Source organism: Onychostruthus taczanowskii, unplaced genomic scaffold (assembly GCF_017590055.1).
Source record: "Onychostruthus taczanowskii isolate IOZ18803 unplaced genomic scaffold, ASM1759005v1 scaffold21, whole genome shotgun sequence".
Classification (NCBI taxonomy): Eukaryota; Metazoa; Chordata; class Aves; order Passeriformes; family Passeridae; genus Onychostruthus; species Onychostruthus taczanowskii.
The window spans coordinates 1,258,880-1,278,881 of NW_024499351.1; the positions used below are offsets into that span (position 1 = coordinate 1,258,880).

The 20,002-nt window shown below is 42.1% G+C and overlaps 1 protein-coding gene across 1 annotated transcript in view; it reads right to left on the minus strand.

Moving 5' to 3' along the window:
• Positions 1 to 20,002, minus strand: part of LOC121335734 (WD repeat containing planar cell polarity effector) — a 147,024-nt gene that overhangs the window by 11,901 nt on the left and 115,121 nt on the right. The window contains 2 exon segments of the mRNA XM_041404135.1: positions 1,050 to 1,169; positions 2,442 to 2,594. Coding sequence (XP_041260069.1) covers positions 1,050 to 1,169; positions 2,442 to 2,594 — 273 coding nt within the window.

The window sequence follows — 20,002 nt, forward strand, 5'->3', positions numbered from 1 at the left end:
TGAAGGGCACCAGAAACAAGGTTTATTAGGCACATGAAACATAAGTGTCTTCTGTTAGTCTTCACAGGGCCCTTGCTCGTGACTTCTGCCTAGATGTAACTCATGAGATATGCCTCAGCTGTCCCAAGAGCTGAAATACAAGGGAGAAAGAAATATGTGCTGGAGATGAGCTTCCACAAAGTTGAGTGAAATGCAGATTTGGGACAGCATCTGGGACTGATAGGGGTAGTTGTGTTAAAAATGCAGTAATGTAGTAATGGTGTGACTAGCTGGTACAAAGATGTAAAGCCAAGGCAGATAACAAGAGACTCTGAAAGAAGAAAGAACAGCCATTGGACACTGTTGCTGAACAACTGCAAAGTCCTGGTGTGGTCTCTTACAGGAACTTAAAGAACCACTGCTACCCAGAAGAAGCCAATTACAAACCCAGAAGTCTCTGGTAATGCTGGAGTATCTGGGACAGAGAGATGAAACACTGCAATGACCGCAGAACAGAGAACAGCCCTATTAATGTAGGGTCCCAGCACTAAAACTTCCTTTCGTTATAGAGATTTCTTCACATGAAGAAGTCTGATTCAGACTTGGCAGCAGATGCATTGTAGGAGCAACTCTGGGAAATTGGAGGCAAACCAAGCCACAGTTGGGTGCTTGTAACCACCCGTGGCTTTCTTTAAGCACAGGGAAGAAGCTGTTGGAGTCACCTGTGCCTCAGCAGGTGACCTTCCCACCTGGCTGGTGTTGTCACAGGGAGTGCCTTTGAAACCTAAATTCTTGTTGGCAGGCTTCGAGCAGCTGTGGCCAGCCAGGAGAGCCGTGAGAAGTTTTCTTCCATAGCACTGTAAGCGGCCACCAAAATCTCCGGCCTCTCCCGGCAGAGGTCAGCGGCATCTCCAGGTGTCCGCAGGTGGAGGAGCTGGTGCATGGGTGGGAGCTTGCTTTATGCTCCCCAGTCAAAAGCCTTGGGAAATCCCAGCTGTTTATGCAGCTCTGGCGACTGCGAGGAGCCACTCCTGAGGCTCAGCAACTTATGGTGACCCAGCTGGGTAGGAGCAGGCAAACGCGGTCAGGCGGGGAGCCCAGGAGTCGGGCAAAGCTGAGCTCGCAGCCTCTCCCGAGACGCCTGACGAAGGCAGACGTGGGACTGCCAGAGCTGTGTGAGTCACAGCAACCTCCAAAAGGAAAAAGGGGAGCGAAAGGGAGGGAGGACAGCGTGTTTATACCTCGGGATCAGAGGCGTGTTGGGATCAGTCTCGGCCCTGGTGCGCTGCTAAAGGAGCTCCTTTTATTGGAGCACTTGGAGTCCTCTGGAGACAATGCAGCCTCCAGCATGGAGACTGTCTTTATAATTTGCCCGTATCAGTACAGTGGTATCTTCATCCTAAAAGTTAAGAGGAATAACTCTGCCCTGTCTTTTTAAAGCCAGGCCCACCTCCAAACCCATTAGATAGCTCGGAAAGCTTTAGAGCGTGTCCCATGTCCTAAAAGTTGTAGGCAATGTGTAAAATAAATACTTCATTTGTGGTGTGCAGCTGGTAAAATGAATATGACACTGCATACTGAAAAAACTCAACGCTCCCATGTGAGAGGAGACAGAAAACTAGTTAACCCAGAGATTTCCAGAAAGAGAAGGAAATAAGAAAATGAAGAAAGAAGAAAATGAACCATGTGTCCAGCACAGTTATATACAAATGGCTGGGATGAATGTAATGTGGAACTTCAATGTCATACTCACACCAGATTTACTAAAAACATTCCTATAGACAGTAGACATAGAAAATAAAAATAAGTCTATATACTACACATTTATATACTCACTGGGAACAAATAACTGTTTTTCTATCAAGAATGCACAAAGAAAAAGAACAGAAACAAATGGTTTTTGAATCTTTGCAGAAGAGCTGTTTCTTTTTAATTTCCTATCCCTTGCAAGGTGGTGTGCAGGTTCACTAGCAATGAAAGTGCTGGAAAAAAAATCCCAGTTATCAAAACTGTTGTTTTTCTCATAGCTAAGTTCAAGGTTTTAATCAGCTTCAGAAGAAGAGCACTCTCAAAAGATCTTTCCAGGGATTTTGATTACAGGCTAGTGATCTGCTTGCAGAAATCTGTGAAGATCTTGTCAGGTTTCTAAAAGTTCTGTTCACCACCTGCAACCATTAATTTGCTGCATTTTCATTGCTGTATTTCTCTTTTCTCCACATTCAACAAGCAAGGCTGCCTTTGCCCAGATGATTTAATTTGAAAATGGTTGTGCTAGTGTATGTTAAAAGCTTGCAAACTGCCTGTGTTTCTGGAGATTTCATTGTGTCTATGCCATGTCCTCTGGGCTTCCAGGTTTTTCTTAGTTTTTAGTGTGTTAATGTTTTATTGTGTTCACAGTCATGATGCAGACTACAGCTGCAGTTGTCAGGAAGGTTCAGAATATCAAACATACATTTAAAAGCCATTCACAGCTCACCTGTGGGAGCAGCTCTGCGTTGGTGGTCTGTCGGCAGGGCTGGGAGCAGGCGGGTTGCATCCTCCTCTCTGCTCTGGAGATTGGTCAGGGAAAGACCCATCACAAGATGGGTCTTCTTCATCTGACTGCCCCAGAAGTTCTGTTAAGATGGATCAAGATATGGTATCACACTTACTTCATCTGAAAGTACCAACCAAGCTGCCAGCTGTTTGCCTTGGATGCCCATAAGGACAAGGGTGTCTTCTCTTGCAGGGGATCAAACTGAATGGAAACCCACATGCTTCCACAGCTTTCACCCTTGGCTTTTCCCTTGAAAAGGAGGCCAAGTAGCCAAAGAGCAAACCAACCTGTTTCTTGTAGCACCAAGAAACAAGTCCAAGAGTTTTTGAAAGACAGAGACAGGGTGTGTATTGTCTGTAGATAGCAAGGAGGAAATGCATTCTCTAAATTGTCAAATACAGAAGGTCCAGCTGGCTGCCAAAGGCTGCTGCATGAGCCATAGGGATCAAAGTCTTATCAATTGGACTGGTTCCCCAGAGGAGTATGTGTAACTCCTTCCTTTAAAAATAAAGACTTCCCTTAGCTTTGTTTTAAAATATTTTCGTTCACAATTAAAGCCTGAAGTCTTCAGTAGGTGAAGCATGAGCACCCAATTCACAAGTTCCAGTCTGAGCCCTGTGGTAAAATAAATTCTTAAAAAATATATGAACCACTTAAAAATATAGAGGAATTGCATATTCTAGGCGTGAGACATAAAATAAATAAATAAAAAATTTAATCAAACCTCAGGCTAGCAGAGTCTGGATTAAGGAAAAAAATCCTGTTACAGATAAAGACTTTAAAAGATTTTTCTCAAAATCATAAGACCCTTTTGCATTTTTTCCTCCTCTAATCCTGTTCTTCTCCCCTTGTTCTCTGCCTTCTTGGATCCTGGATAAGCTGATCAGCAGCATACCCATGGTGGCACCGTGGGCAGTGGGGAGGATGTAACAGCCTGGCCAGTGTTGCCATGCTGTTGGTTTACATTTCGTCTGGAGACCCGGAATGCTCGCTGGCTTAGGAGGGCAAATCTCCTCGTAAGCCCTTCTGAACCTCTGAGTCTTAAACATCCAATGCTGTGGGAGTGCTGTGGACTATTCCCACTCTTCATGCCACCTAAATACTACTGGCATCTGTGGTGTGAGGGAAGGTGAAGTGTGGCAAGGTTTGGCTTTCCCAGGTAGCTGATGTTGTCTGTCTGTGCTGCTGGTTCCCACATTTTCAACCATTTCCCAGTGTGGGGAATTGTTGAAAATGGCCAACTCGGTTAAAGGCAGCACACCTCAAGCATGCACACCACACTGCAATAAATAAAGGTGCTAAACCAGCACTGCTGCAATTTCTCCTCCATCTTGAAAAAAAGAATCCAAAGAGAAATAAAAGCAGAGGAAAGAACAAGTGTACTGGCAATGATTTAATCTCAGAAACTCAAATCCAGGGCAAGTAAGGGAGGTTTTTCTGGAGATGTCTTCTTGGAGCCTTGCAGAACGAGAAACCAAAATAATGAGAAGTACAGTATTGAGAACTCATAAATGTTTGTGAGAAGCTGCTTTTCATAGGCATGAAGAGCTCTGGGAAAGGGCTTAAACAAAATTGCTGTTGATGGGGAAAAAATAATTAGGCAAAATCCACTGCAGGTCTTGTGGCACAAACTTTGACAGCCTCTGCTTTGGAGCACAGCTCTCACTGCTGTGCTCCCACCTGGAATGGAGTCCTTGGTGCTGAAAATCCTCCCTCTTCACTCGGCCAGAGTTGGTTAAGAAACAGAATGTTAAACCTTTGAACTTGCAAAATGTCAAAGCTCAGATGTACAGTGTGAGTCAAGCATCTGTAATTATTTTTTCTTTTCTCTTTTTGTCTTTTTCCACTTAGTAACAACTAAGGCCTTCATAATTTACCCCCTTAAAGTTACAAACTTTCACCAGTATATGCTGCCCATGACTTCCCTTGAACCCACCCCACTCCTGGGGTGGGGACATTTCAGAACATAAAACCCTGAGAGATGCTGAAAGAGGAGTGTGTATTGAGAAAAGAAACAAATCAGAATTGGGTCAACTTCTTCTTGATCTCTTTCCATCACACTACTGATCTGTGTTTTCTTGTTTCTGCTGAGAACCAGGGCTGAGTAAATCCCAGTTCTCACACCAACCACTTCAGTGTAACTCATGCATGTGCTCCAGGTGGTACCCAGCAGATTTTGACATGAAGTGGCTACAGTTTGGATGTATAGAGTCCTTGGGTGCCGTATTTCCAATATATGAATGCTATGAGCAATTAATTACAGCATGGCCAGTGACTGATACTTTGTGCTGTGGATGTAACACAGCTACACCTTGTTGAATAATGCTACTGGATCCACGGAAACCTCATGGAAAACAGAGCAGTCTGTCATCTGCAAGCACAAAACCAGGGGAAGAGCAGGGCTCTTACCCACAGGAGTGCAAATAGATTTCTCGGCACTTTCATATCTAAAATAAATATCTGATATGTTAAAACAGCTATGAGCATTGAACCTATTGTGGTCTGGGGATTCAGCTGCAGTGTGGATACCAGGAGTGGTTCAAAGCCACAAAACCATCAGATTTGAGCTATAGAGTAAAGAAATAAATATTTTTGTTGTGGGACATGGACTCTGTTCCCTGTGAGAAGTGCTAAAGCAGAAAAAACAAATGAGCAAGGAACACTGTTTAAACAACACAGCCCTTCCCAAACTAGAGGCAACATATCCCACTTTTAATTAGAAAGGGAAGGGAAGGATTTTGGCAACAATGCCACAGATCTGGGAGAGGGTGGTGGTCCTCACATCTAGATGAGGGCTCTGGTTAGGATTTGGTGCTTGATAGAGACCTGACTTTGTGCTAGCACAGGAGAGATCATAAATTTCACCTCAGATTTTGTATTCAGGCAATCTGAGATATTCCTTTGCCTTCTTGCACAATAAACTCTCGCTGTTTCAATTCTAAACTACTATTTGCTTAACATGTTACAATCTGGGGATTTCAATCTGATTTTGAATTTCAAAAATTTGAGAATTGGTATTGTGCTAATGTTGTGGTTTCATCATTAAAGTAATTTACCATATGCAAGAATATGAATCTTTTGTGCTAAAATCTTTTTAACAAATCCCATTTGTCATGATCAATATTGGGATAGCATTGTGCACACCCAACCATACAATGACCCAACACATATTCTACATTTCCAAAATTAAGTGGTAATTGCTATTGCTACCTATCACACGTGTCTGAAAGAGCCAAATATCTTTCTTTACAAGTCCACTCAAAGTTCTCCTATGCTTTAATGAGCAGGATGCTCTCTGGGTAATGCATGCAGGTGATGAGATATCACGCCTTGCCTGCCCACACATCTGTCATTATTTAAACATATCTATTCTCTTTTGAATCTGTGTCTGTGAATCAGAAGCTGTTTCCATTCTTCAGGATCCTGCACTGGACTTTCAGGGATAAAAATGCATTTCAAAATGTGCAAATCTGTGGTAAAACGAAAATCTCCTTTTAATATTGTTTGCAAAATTGACAGCTCTACTTAACAGCAGCCATTAAATTATTTACAAAGTAGCAGCTGCTCTTGTAGCAGCCTTTTTTGGGCGTGAAAAATAAACTAGTTGATAAGTGAGAGATAAGCCATTTGACTTCCTCTTTGTGTGCCTGGCATGGTGTGCAGAGCCAATTCTGTACAATCTGATGTTTACAGAGCAATCCTCGTGTACAACCTCCTTAGGCAACCGGGACACAAGAAGCCTTTAAAACGCTGAAGCAAGCATTTAATCAGAACTCTTCATGCTGATCTCTGAAAAATTCAATAAGTTCAAAAAAATGTAACTCTTTCTAAAGATAAAATATCACTTTTTTGCTTCAGGAATTGCAAATATATCCCAATGAACTCCCAGTGAACCACACAGACTTCAGCCACATTGCTGTTTTACTAGAAAGAAAGAGGTAAATTGTGTTTTTCTGAGAGAAACTAATCAAGGGTCTGAAGAAATGCAAATAGTTAATTCAAGTGAGTGCTGTAAAACTGTAGACTTTACTGACAACCACACTTTCTTTCTCTTAGGCATTTAAATTAATTTTTCTACTTGAACAGCTAATTCTATGTAAATTAATTAATATCTTCTCTTATTATGAAATAACCTTTTTTTAATCAAGTATTTATTTTATACCTGTTGAAAGCAAGCTGTCATGATTTTATGACATTTTGGGGATTTTTCAAAAGATAACTGATAACAGCAGATTGCTGCAGAAGGCATGAGATTGAGCATGATTTCACACATTACCAAGTTATGATAACTTAATTCTATACCAGGTTTTCTCAAACTACATAAAACTATTTCTAAAGCCACTGCATAAAATTCTTATGGTATCAAAATCACTGGGAACTTCCACTGCTGATTTGAGTGTGGTCAGCTCTTTTTTCTGGCTACAATTGTTCTCCCAAAAAAGTCTTTCTAAATAAACATATTCTAATAAAATTGTTTTGTTTCAACAAATTCCTGCAGGGAAACCACAGAGCTTTGTTTGTGAGTGTGGAAAAATGTAACTCTAAACTTCTTTGCTTTTTCTGGGCTAATTTTCCATGGATTTTAATTTTTAGATTATTTTTGTGTTGTTTTGTTAATTCCCAAGGTTGACATGTTTGCATTTGACAAATACAAATTGTCGAAATATTGGTTTTGTAGTACTTCTAAAACTCATTGAGAACAGCTGTTACTGTTTAGAGAGCTGGATAAGATTATTCCTGAAATTAAATCTGAATATCTCCCAGTTCTGTTGTTTAACAATTTGATGCCTGAGAAGATAAGGCACTTCAATCACTACTAGTAGAATCAATCCTTAATAGTAGCACAATGTGTCATTATTTCACCTGTTGGGTAGTAGAGGTATTAGCAGTAGTAAAACTATTTTAGTGGGTGTGCAGGAAATTTAAGAATTAATATAAAAGTTATGTGATAAAACTAAAGAAGAAGCTAACATTTATAAACAACTGCTTTGTTTGGTTGCTTTTTTGGTAGTGTAGACAGTTATATTTCACTTAGCAGTTTTCTGCAGCTTGGTGTGAAACCTGGTTTTAAAACTTTCTGCAAATGGAAATGCTGAGTATTTACTAGCATTGGCTGAGATTTCCATTTCTACTGCTCATTTGCTCTGCTAGAATCATACACAAAATTAAGCTAACCGCTATACAGCCTGAATAGTTAATTTTATATCTCCCTGGAGCTTAAGTAATCAGGTTCCTTAGGAACTACCCCAGCAGTGTCAAAATTAATTAATTAAATAAAAAAAAAAAAAGAAAAAAAAAGGTGTGTCTTACAGAGTGATCCAGATGTGGTAGTACCAAGCTGTGGTGAGTCTCCAGCTGGAAGGGACTGAACAACCAAGGATTTGCTTCAATTCCAGCCTGCCTCACTTCAAAGGCTTGACTGGTGCCTCAGCAATGGAGATGTTGCACCTCTAGATGTTATCAGGTTTCCCAGCCTGTGTGAAGTTTGCCGGGCAATCCTGGCAGTGGGTGAGCAGCTCTCCCCTTCCTGTGGATGCCTGTGAACAAGCTGGAGTGCCAGGATGAGCAACCTACAGCTGCTACTGCTCAGCAATTACAGGAGGGACAGGAGGTAAGACAGTCCTGGAGACTAGGCAATGTCTTTGTTTGGTAAGTGATGCTTTAGACACGGTCTTTATTTGATTTTATTTTTCTTTTCCTTTTTTAAAAAATATCTTAAATTTTAGGTAATTTTATTTTATTTAGAAATAGCTGTTCAAAAACAAAGCCGTGGAAGAGCTGCTGGCGAGCAGAGACATTCCCATTGTTTGGGGTGAAGGCTGCAGCAGTGGAAATGTGGGCGCGTGCTCCCGAGCATCCCAGCGAAAGCATGCAGGGAAGATCTCATTATTCATAAGTGATGCTCCAGAGACTCCACATAGGCAAAAGCGCCTCCGGCATTGCAAGCCCCAACCCACAACGGGCAAAGCCGGCGCTGCCGAACCTGCGTGTTCCTTCAGCTGCTCTCCGTGCCGCCCGTGCGTGGGGCACACCCTCTGCTTGGCACTTCCAGCTCAGGGACCCAGCTCCTCCACTCCCGGCTTCTGCCCTTCAGGCATCCAGAGCAGGGAGAAGTGCCGGCCAGACCGGAGGCAGGTAGGCTCCGGGGAGAAGAAAACCATTTCAAGGGGTTAATTGAAAAAGACAAATCTGCAAGCACGAGATGCGGAATGGGAGCCTGCAAATGAATGCTGCCAGCTGGAAGCTGGCCAAACTGATAAAGCAGAAAAGAAATTGAGGGTTAAATGTTTTGGATGCTGAAGGCTTGAAGTTCAAAGAGGAGCTCAAGGAAACTCCCAGCCACCAAGTCCATACAAAGAGGCTCTAGGCAAACACAAGCCTTCTGCCGGACGGCTTTATCCTAAACAGTTTCCAAAAGGCAGTGGTTCAAATGAATGGGTAAGGGATATCTTCCAGCATCTGGGAGCTCTTTTACAAGGACAGATGATGCCCACAGGTGAGCTATGGCTGAGGGGCAAAAGGAGTTGCTTTCCACAGGGAAGAGGATGAGAAGTGCATCTGCCCACGGTGGGTTGGAAGAACAATGTGTAACTGTGGATCTATTTTCATTGCTTGGTGCAGAAAGGAGCTCGTCCTGAAGGCCGGGAGTTGATGGCAAGGCTGGAGGTCACTCTGCCTTCCCAGGAGCACCAGCTCTTGTCCGCATCAGGAGTGGAGAGCTAACGGCAACCTATTTTCCACCAGTTATATAAAGACTGAAGGACTGAAATAGAAATTTTTGCCTAACTCCCAGGAAGAAAACACCTTGGATGATTTTTTTTTTTTTTTAAATCTGATTTAGGTCTGAATGGGCTAATCTTTTCCATGTGGTGGATGGGCAGCAGGAAAGCCACCTTCTTCCACTCAGGTTTAGGAAGCTGGACTCAAAAAAGAGGATGGGACAACTGGTGAAGTATTTCTCTGATAAAACACTCTCTGTGACCACCCCTCCTCTTGTCTGGTGACAAGGTTTGGTGACAAGGACCCTGCGTTTCCCATATTGTCCCTCCTCTGTGCAACCAGCCACTTTGGCATCTCAGAAAGCCTTTTTTTTTTTTTTTTAATCAGCTCCTAGTGCAAGAATTGTATTTATGGATGGGAAAGAAGTATCCACACTTTTTGAGCAGGTGCATAGCTATGCCATAGCATTGGAGCAAGGCTAGAGTTCAAGAGTTAGGTAATTGTATCTCTCTCAAAAAGGAATTGCCTCAGACCAGTTAATTTGTCAAGATAACGAATTGCAGCAATTCTCCTCATTTGGAGCTGGGCCACTAACACTGATCTGAACTGTATTTAAACTCTTGATGACAGAGACTGAAAAAGATATTGCAATACTGGAGGTACAGGTTCCTAAAGCAAAACTGCATGTACAGCTAGAGCTGAGAGGCAGCAAGGGCATGCGAGTACACATCCTGCACATCCCTTAGATATGAAGAAATTCCCTGGGGCACTGACTCTGGTGCCTGGGCAGGCAGAGTTCATCTTGAATCTTTGGGAGTGATTGAGGTCCAAAAAGGATAACGTAGTACCCATCAAGTCTCAGTTTCTGCAATATGAGATAACACGAGGAGAATTTTTACCTCCCCCCCTTCCAAATAAAGAAACATACCCCAAAAATACTAATTTGAACTTATTGAAAACTTTCTGGTAGCAGCAATAAAAACTCCTCTGAGAGCCTGATGTTGGGGTTCCCATGGCATTTTGTCCTGTCATGCATGTCAAGTATGGTTGCTGCCATACTTTTCTGTGCCACAGCAGGCATGAACAAGTTTGGAAGAGTAAAAAAGCAGAAGAAAGTTTCAGTGAAAATGCAGGCTTAGGCCAATGACTGTCCCATTTCTGATGAAAGGTAAGTAGACAACACCAGGTAAAATGAAATGATGCATGTTCTTGTGCCAGACCTTCTCCTCTGGCTGCCAGGCATTCCTTTCTCCACAAGAGAGACACGGACCAGAATAAATCCTTTACATTGAGTCAGGGAAACTGAAAGGAATCTCTGACTCCTGCCTTGCACTGGCACACCCTCTCCAAGAAAACAATGGATTGAAAACAAAATTGGTTGTTAACTCTGTGACTTCATCTGTGCCTTAAAAAGCATCAACATGAGAAATTAGACAGACAGATTATTTCAGAATATTTCTGCTCAATAGCCTACTTGGAAATGAAATGACTTTCTTTCTTATGTTATTCAGAATAATCATTCTCTACCTGTAAGTGCACTTAATTTAGAAAAGCAAAGAGGCTTTTATTTTGGAATAAGTGCATCCACAGGCAGAGTTCTTTCCAAATAGCTAATCTGGTCATTGCCACATGTAAACAATTTATGTAAACATAAATTGATGAGGATGGTAAAGAACTCATGAAGGTATGGCCTGGGACTCCTTACTCAATTTGCAAGCACTTACTTAGACCTATCTTCCTCAGGGCTATTATGGTGATCAACCCTTACAGAGAGCTAGGTTCAATTTAAACAACCTAGTCAGATGTTTGAAAAAGAAATGAGCTTTTCAAAACTGCTGTCCCCCAAGTTCCAAGTCTACTTTACTTTGGTTGATCCTCACTTTTAAATACCTGTCAAGTGGTAATCTAGGATTTAGTAGATCTCAGAATTGCTGATTGCCCATAGGGTTGGGTCTAAGGCTGGTAGGGGGTGGAGGTGAAGTGTGTACAGTCTCTTCTAGAGCAGGTGAGCAGCTGCTGAAGGGTGACTTTACATTGCCTGCAGCTGCTTTCTTGGCTTTGGCTAAAGCAGACATGTCTTACTGCGTGCAGACTGCAAAGAGAGGCTCAAATGCTAAGGTAGAAAGTTGTGGAAAGAGCATATCTTTGCAAGGTGGGTTTTCATCTTGTGCATCCTGTTGGGTGCTTATTCTTTTTCTTCCTGAGACTTTTCTGCTGCTCGAGTGCTCCTGGGAAGGAAAGGGCCACCTCAGACTGGAAATCATGTGTTTGCCATGGCTTAGTGCGTGTGTCCACACAGCGTGGCAGCAGCAAGAGCCATGTGGGAGATGCAAAGTGACCTAGGATCAGCATTCCTAATTCCTGCAGCCGTGCTACCTGTCCTGTGCAAGTGATGTGAACCAAATACCAGCCACGTTAGAGACTGACCTTGTTTTCTGGGAGAAACTTGTGTAAAAATGGATATAACAACACTCTTGACACTTACCTCACAGGATGTTGTGAAGCTTAATTAAATGTGTGCAAAAGCATTTTGAGATCCTTAGATGAAAGAAGTTTTTATAAATGCAAATTATAATAATTACGGCTAGTAACCACCATCAACTACTGAAACAATTAATTCAGGTTGCCACAGGCCATCACAACAACGTGTGCAAAGAGGAATCAGCCATTTAATGACATATATGTTGCGTGAGAACTCAAAGCCTTAAAAATACTGTAAACAAAGAGGAAAAAACTAGACACTTGGGGCTTGCCTCTGAGGGTGCTGTTGGTGGAAGTTTCCTCGATTGTTTCCATCACCTCTGTGTTTGCTTTGTGATTGGTCCCCAAAAAGAGCCCACCTTAAAGTTTGCATTGCTGGGATCATTTTATGTCCCTATGACTTTTAAATTTAATGTGGCGAGAAAACTGAAAATGACTGCAAACACCTCGGCTTACAAAAATTTGGAAATACCTGACTATAACTCTGGTTTTGGTTAATTCTCCCTTCACCTGGACCCCCTCCCCACACACACGCTCCCCCCACCCCGCACCCCCAGCCCAGCCCACTTACAGCATCGCAGAATAGACTTTGGCTACAGGGCATTATCCAGCTGACTTTCCAAGGGTGAAAACAAAAGCCAAGCAATCAAGATGTGTCTGACCAAATACTTAAAGGCCCAGTGCACACATTTAGTTGACAACTGACTGAAATCTGAACCATTTTGTTCAGCCTTTCTTGTTGCTTCAAAACTGATTTGGACTTAAATAGCTAAAACCTACAGGTGTTTAAATGCTCTCCCTTGTCAGCAGAGCAGCCTCATCAGATATGGTCTGAGGATGCAGTCAGACTGGAAGAGATATCCAAAGACCCCACAGGTGAATCCCAAAGAGCAGGCTAGCCCACCTGTGGCCCTCAGGCTTATTTTGCTTGCCTTTAAAGATGAAAATTCAGAGAAGTAGGGGTTACTAAGCACCCAACTTACCAAAGCAATTAGGCTAAATGCACTGCAGCTAGAAATTTAAGCAATGCACTGAATTTAATTTGAGAATTCATGGATGTAAAACTGAAACCTTTAACAGCAGCAAATTAAATCAGCTTTGTGATCAAGTGAAAAATTCTATGCTATTGAAGTTGGAAAAGTGTTAAGCACACACCTATTAAAAGGAGGGACTTTTCTTTTTCTTTTAATGAAGAAAAACTTGAGACCAGTTAGTTGCTTAATCCAAATAATAGAAAAATGGGAATACTCCCCATAAATAAATCCCAAATTATAAACCAGCATTATTTTCTAACCTCTGCCAGACTAATACATTTGTAGTCAGTAGGTTTAAAAAAAAAAAAAAAAAGTGTTGCTCATGCTGAAATGTTGTGTGAACTAAACTTATTCTGACACCAACAAGCTTAATGTGTACCAAAACTGAAAATTCTTACATGGTTTTTTTTCAGTCTCTTTAAAATGTGACTTTAGGATACTAAGTTGGTAATGTCTCAGATGAGTTATCATAAAATGAGGGCCAAGTTTTTATGGGGTCTGTGTGTGTCTCTGCATAGAAAATTAGCAACACTGATGCAATGCATAGAAAACATGCTACACAGCTGGTACCAACACGTTCTTTTAAACCTGCAAACCCTCAAACTTTATGGTGATGTATATACATGCAAACTCTGTGCTTGCACACACATACACACACACATATATAAATATATATATATAAATATATATATATATATATATATATACACACACAGAGAAGATATGCATACAGGTATACTGGAATCTGGAATCACAGAATATCCTGTTGCTAAGCTCTCTTAATGACACTTATACAGTGCTCTGCTCAATGTCTCTTGGATAAATCCTACAATAAGACAAGCCTTAGATGCATTTTCTAAATGCACCTCAAGGCACCAGGACATAAAAGCAATTGGGGTATGTGCACACCTCATTTTACCCATCTCCAGAACGCCCTGACCGACATTTTACAATTTCAACCACACCAGAAAGGTGTGGCTGAAAAGGCACTGAAGCAGATACAGGGGCAGGTCCTCCCTGATATTTGTATCCTGTCACTCAGCTGCTGCAGTGCTTTGCTGCACAGACTTGCTGATAACCACCAGCGCATTCTGTGGTTTGGGTGCCCAAAGGCTTTAAGAAGCTGATGTGACCCTGTTGACACCAAAAAACTCAACTGATGGGTTGATACTTTCCTTCCCACCCTTTCCCACTAGAAGAGACTGATTTAGAGGAGAACAGCTTTGGAAAGGGGACACACTACACTTCATGTGCCCTGTTGGAGGAGAAATGCAACGTTGCAGGAAGAGTGGGTTTTTCATTCCCAGGCTGTTCCTTCCACTCCCTGGGAAGATCTTCTCCTGACTGATACCCCTCAATTACAGAGTGGCAGGAATACCACAGCATTTTTTCTTTTTAAAACCTCACAGACGTAGTTTACACTATACACTGCCTCCTGCAAACACCAGTACTTTCTTCCTGCCTATTTAAATAAACTGTGTCAGCAGGAGCAGTGACTGTGGACACCGCTTGGGAAGCTCAAAGCCCTGGTGGGAGCTGTGGGCAGTTCCTGGCATTACTTGTGCTTCTGAAGGTAACCAAAGAGGAAAGTCCATGGGAAGCAATGCAAAAAACTGATGCCTCAATGCCAGGGAAGAAAAGTCACCATGGCTCCTGCTGGTGTCTCCTCGCCACCCCATTCCATTCCCTTTCTCGCTCCTCTTTTCATTGAAGTAGACAACAGGAGTTTGGAGATTAGCTGCTGTCTCAAACAGAGGCTCACCTCTCAGGGAAAAAAAAATAATTAAAGGAAGGCAATTAACCTATATTGCATTCTCTGATATCTGTTAAATACAGAATTGCTTGTCAGCCACTCCTTTATCACTTAAAGTGTATTTTGTATCCACAGGAAGCAATTGATGTTCAATGGGAAAAATTTGCCCTTACAAAGGCATCTTTTCACTTTCCTGCATTGCAGCAGTGATCTTTTTCCTTCCTTACATGCCACCACCAGTCCTTCTCACACAGGTGTGTGTCACCCAGAGATGTTTACTTCTACCTGGCTATTCCTGTGCCCTTATAGTCCTTTCTTACAGCCTGACTCTGCTCCCTCTTTTTCTCTGGCTTCAGGTGGAAACCCTTCCTCATGTTTTCTGGCACATTTTTGGACTGGTTTAGGCTGCAGTTGGGAACTCAGCCCATTGCAGGGAGGATCCTGGCACCAGGATACTTTCTGATCTGTAAAGAGTTGCTTGAAGCAACACTCTCTATAAGAACAGAGCTCAGGGTAAAGCAGGCTTACAGCTCTCTGCTGCTTTCAGGTCTATTTGACTAATGATTTTGCTTCAAAACCAGTGAAATTACCTTTGGGCTCACCTAAACCAGCTGAGGCAGAGTGCCATGTGAGCTTGTGCCTGGCCCTTGAGGCTCTTCTTATCCTTCCCTTGGGACCCCAATGGAGCAGGGGTACAAGCAGCCACAGTGGCCAGTGCTGGGGTTTTTAAAACTGCTTGCCTAGCTGGCTTTCATCTATTCCCTTTGTACCACAAGCAAGAAGAAGAAGAACCTGATCTGAAACCACATGTGAAAATAAGGACCTCTTCAGTTTATATTTCTGAAGTCAAAATAGATGTGTTATACTTTCAAACCCCCACAACAGCACCAATATAAAGGTTTAATCACTGCTATTTAAAATAATACTAAGCAAAAGTGAGTTAGGATGCCAGTAAGCTAGAACAGAGGAGACAGCTTTCTAGGCAAGCTGAGTGGCATAAGCAGTGGGAGAACATCTTCGTGGCAGCTCTTAATATGAAAATGGTCAAGGATTACTTCACAGTCTTGCAATAGCAGATGGCTGGAGCCATTTAATCAGGCATCTTTTCTATTCCTAAAGCCTATAATTATCTGTTATAAGGACAACATCAAACTGGCACATGAGTTTTCATTTCCCATCCCCAAATGGAAGAGGGGCATGGCTACCAAATTTTGGAAGGCTTTGCTCTCCTGAAGATACCTGCAACTGCCCAACTTGGGGAATTGTAGCAGAGAAGGTATCTGAGAATTCTTGTTCTGGGTAGAATTACCCTGGGCTGTGCAGTGCATGCTCAAGAATGACCACTCCTGTGCCATGGAGTTACTAGAAATCTGTAAGGAGGTAAAAGAAAAGCCAGATTTCTCAGATGCTTATCACAGCAGCATGGTGCTACTTGAGATTTAATCTATCAGTATAAAGAAAAACACCACTAAATTTAAGGCATGCTCAGAACTTTTTCTCTTCCAAAGCAGAAAATGTGAAGGCAAATCTGAATCCCAATGATCCTCTGGCAGAACAGATTCCCTGGTCCTGGTGAAGGCCAAGCTGCTTTAACCATTATGTTGAACCGATCAAAATCTGATTAAAAGTGAAAACATTTGCATTTCCAAACCTAAGGCAAAAAAAAAAGAGGCTATCCTACGAGTACTTAATGTATTCTGAATACTGCTACTGGAGAATATTTTATAAATTACTTTTCTTCTAAAAATACTTTCCCCCTCACACACAAACGCTGACTTTTATTTTAAAACTCCCATACAACCCAAAACTGTTTGCTACATTTTGGGAAGTGCCTGAAGTTTTGTTTAAAAACAATTTCAACTTCTTAATACACATCATGTATTTTACTATTTCTTCGTCATGCATACCACTGATAGACCCAAAAAAGGGCACTATTTCTGATAAAAAAAGTTCCTTTAAAACTAGTTTTTAAGTTTTTTATTCTTCTCTTTGAAATGAGTGGACTTCAAGTTGTAATTTCTAATACAGTATTTTAAACAACTTGTGAAGGACTCATCTATAAGCACCAATATTGTCAGGCTTCAACACACACAAGTAATTTAACATTTGCACTGGGCAAAGCAGTTTACCTCCTGCTGACTGCAAATTACTGATAATATTGACTGTTTCTTTTGCCCCAAAATAGAGTGAGATCAGTGTGTGCAGAAACTCTTCTCCTGGTTTTGTAAATATTACCCTTCTTTGACAACTGCAGCACCGGGAACCTGAGACACGCTGAATGAAATGCAAACAGACTTATCTGTTAGTAAATAATTTCAATTAGGTGATGGAAAAGCACCCGGAAATAAAATGTTTATTGCTTTCTTCGGCCTTTCCTTCCCCTCGGTTTCACACTGTGTTTTCCCCGAGTGGACAATGAGAAGTTTAGGATGGGGTGGTATCCCTGCATACCCCAGCGCAGCCTTTGTGTACTATGGTTGTTGTCACACTGACACCTAATGGCAAACACGAACGAGAGGATTACAGCCGGTTCCCCAGGGGTGTGCTTTCACCCGATGTGGCAAAAATTACAGAAAACAAGTCAGCTTAGGAAATGGACTTCACCTGGCTGTGTGGTCAGCCAGAGGGAGGTGACAGCGAGGGGCCCTGGCATGGGATGGTGCGGAAAGGATGGGCAGCCTGCCACAGAGAGGTCACAAGGTCCCCAGAGGAAAGCACAACCATCCAAGGCTAAAATGAGGAAGCCAGAGTCATCCCTCGGGTTGGTGATTGTAAAGGTCTAATTACATCCAGCTCTTTACCTGCTGTCTTGGTTCTATCCCAACGAGTGGACAGCAAAACTCCCAAACACACGGGAATAGCTCGGGGCAGTACACTTGACAATAATACATGAAAATAAGGCACTGACTAAAGCATGTGCTTCCTTCATCACTGGTTGAGGAATGTTTCTGGAATGTTTTACTGTTAAACTTCTGTTTATTACAGTGATCAGTGTGGTGCTAACTCTTCCCTTACATATCTGAGGCAATGGCAGCACAGTGAGCAGGGTGATCTGGGCTCACACTGCAGAAGAGGGTGCCCACACAAGCCCCATACTTGCCTTCATTAACTAAAGATTTTGCCCTTTAGTGGTTAAAAGCAAGGGCCTAAGTTAAGCACTTTGTAGCTCTTTTCTTTGGCCACAGTGCATCCTATGCAGTAACATAAATAATTAATTGTAGCCATCACCTTGTATCTGTGTGATAAGAGTTTGTATTATTTAAGCAGAGGTGTGATGAAATTTAGTAGTGAATTTCAAACAGGGTTTAGGACCGGGTTGCAAATCCTTCAGTCAGAGGGTGAGCTCATATAAGGCTCCTGATGGTTCACCAGCATCTACCAAATTAGGTAAAAACATATCCTGGGATTATTCTGCAAGTGTCTGGGATGGCCCCAGAATTTGCTCTTCATCTGGTGCACTTTAGATGTATTTGGAGGTCTCCAAGGGGGATTTTAGCAGCAAGAACATTATCAAGAGAAAGGACTAAAATCAGCAGAGGTAAATGAATAACAATAGCAAGATGTAGCGCAAGTTTCATTAAGCAAAAAATATTATCTAGTTCTTGTGAAACAATGTTAAATTTTTGAAAAAAAAATAGAGAAGCCATGCTTAGGTTTTTAACACAAGACTACAGGAAAGAATATTGACTTCCACGTTCCTTTGCGGGAAAATTTTTAAACTATCAGTTAAGTGGTTAACCCATTTATGTAATCTAATTTATGTAAGAACCCTACCCCAACTTTTTACTGATGTTGTGGTGTCCCTGGGCTGGGAGGGCAGGAGGCAGAAATCAAGTGGCTGTTGCAGTTTTGATTATCATAAAGATTATGGCAGTGTGACTGCAGTAAATGACTAATTAAAGTGAACACCATACATGCTTATGGGCTATCATTAATGATATCTTTCCATCATATTAAAATATTTTGCCATTTCATAATATCAACATTGCAGAGATAACCAACTGCCTCACAATCTGTTTTTAAGACTGAATTTATAGTTTGAAATCTAGTACAATGCAGGACTTTTAGTGTCTTTAATTCTGTGAAAAATATTATTGAATGGCAGGTATTATTCATGCATGAGTTGGGGAGTTGCAGAAGTTTCATGGCACTGAGATTTAAAGTAAAAAGAAGTGTCAGTGCAGACTAACTGACAGGAAGGATATTTAGAGAAAAATACTTCAAATAGCTGAAATCAAATACAGAATGTATGTTTAGGAAAGAAAAAAGTCATTAATTCTGTATGTACTTACTGCCTTGTGCTAGGCACTGCAGATCACTTTTTCACCAATGGTTTTTCTTAAACAACTATCTTCATTTCATCTTCTGGCCAAGTGTGACACTTCAGTAAGAGCAGGACTGAGAAGAGCAGTGGATGCAAAGCTCACCCTTGGGCCCTGCTGAACTGTTCCCTGTGCCTCTCACCAGCCGTGTCCTGATTAGAACGTCCCAGTCCTGAGATGGGATTTTAACAGGGAACTTGGTTTTGTTAGGCTGGAAGCACTCAACAAGAACCACCATCAGGTCATCAAACACCCTAACACCTGCGGTGGGAATTTTTCAGGGGTGAACTGTCAAGCAGTCTCTTGTGTAGGAGTCTTTGGAGGAAAACAGCCTCAACCTCTGTTCTTGCCGTCAGCAATTCCACAGTATTCCCACATAAGGACCTGTGGTGTGCCTGGGGAGTGCAGTGAAAGAGGAGGAACTAAATAAATTGTCCTTCAATGTTCCTGTTTGTCTGTTTGATCTAACACTACATGTGCAAGGGTTCTCATATTTACAAGAGCTGTTCCTTCTGAGCACAGGGACCTTCAGCTTCCTCCTGATGCTGACTGTGCTCTGCCTGATCACTACTTCTAAAACTCACCTGCACAGGGAATACTCAGAGATAACTCTTTGATAGGTGATTCTAAAAAACCTTAACACTGAGAGACCACAACCCAACATTAAACTGCCACCTTGCATCAGCCCACCATCGCACCTCTTTTCCAATCCCTCTGCTGTCACGCAGCTGATGTGATGAATTACAGCCTGTCACATCACGTTACATTACGCAGAGCAAACAGGACAAAACACATACCAACTGCCATGCAAATATGTGTTTGCCAACGCTTTTCAGTGCGCAGAAAGAAGTGCAACCGGCGAGTTCCCCGTCGGAAAGCGAGAGGCTGAGGGACGGCTCCAGGGTGTGTGAGGCAAACATGCCCCTGACACATTGAGAGCACACAGATCCACAGCTCCCAGCCAGCTGCAGCAGTTATGAAAGCACCTCCCGCTTGTGATTACTTTTTTGTTCTTTCAGGAAACAAAACAGAGCAAAACAAAAAACAAAACAAAACAAAAAAAAGTAGCGGTGATGTCACGAAGCAAAATACAAATACGTAATAATTCCTCTGGCTTGTGTTCAGATTCAGAGCTATTTTCATGACTGGCCAGATTTTGGCTGTGTATGTGTAAATA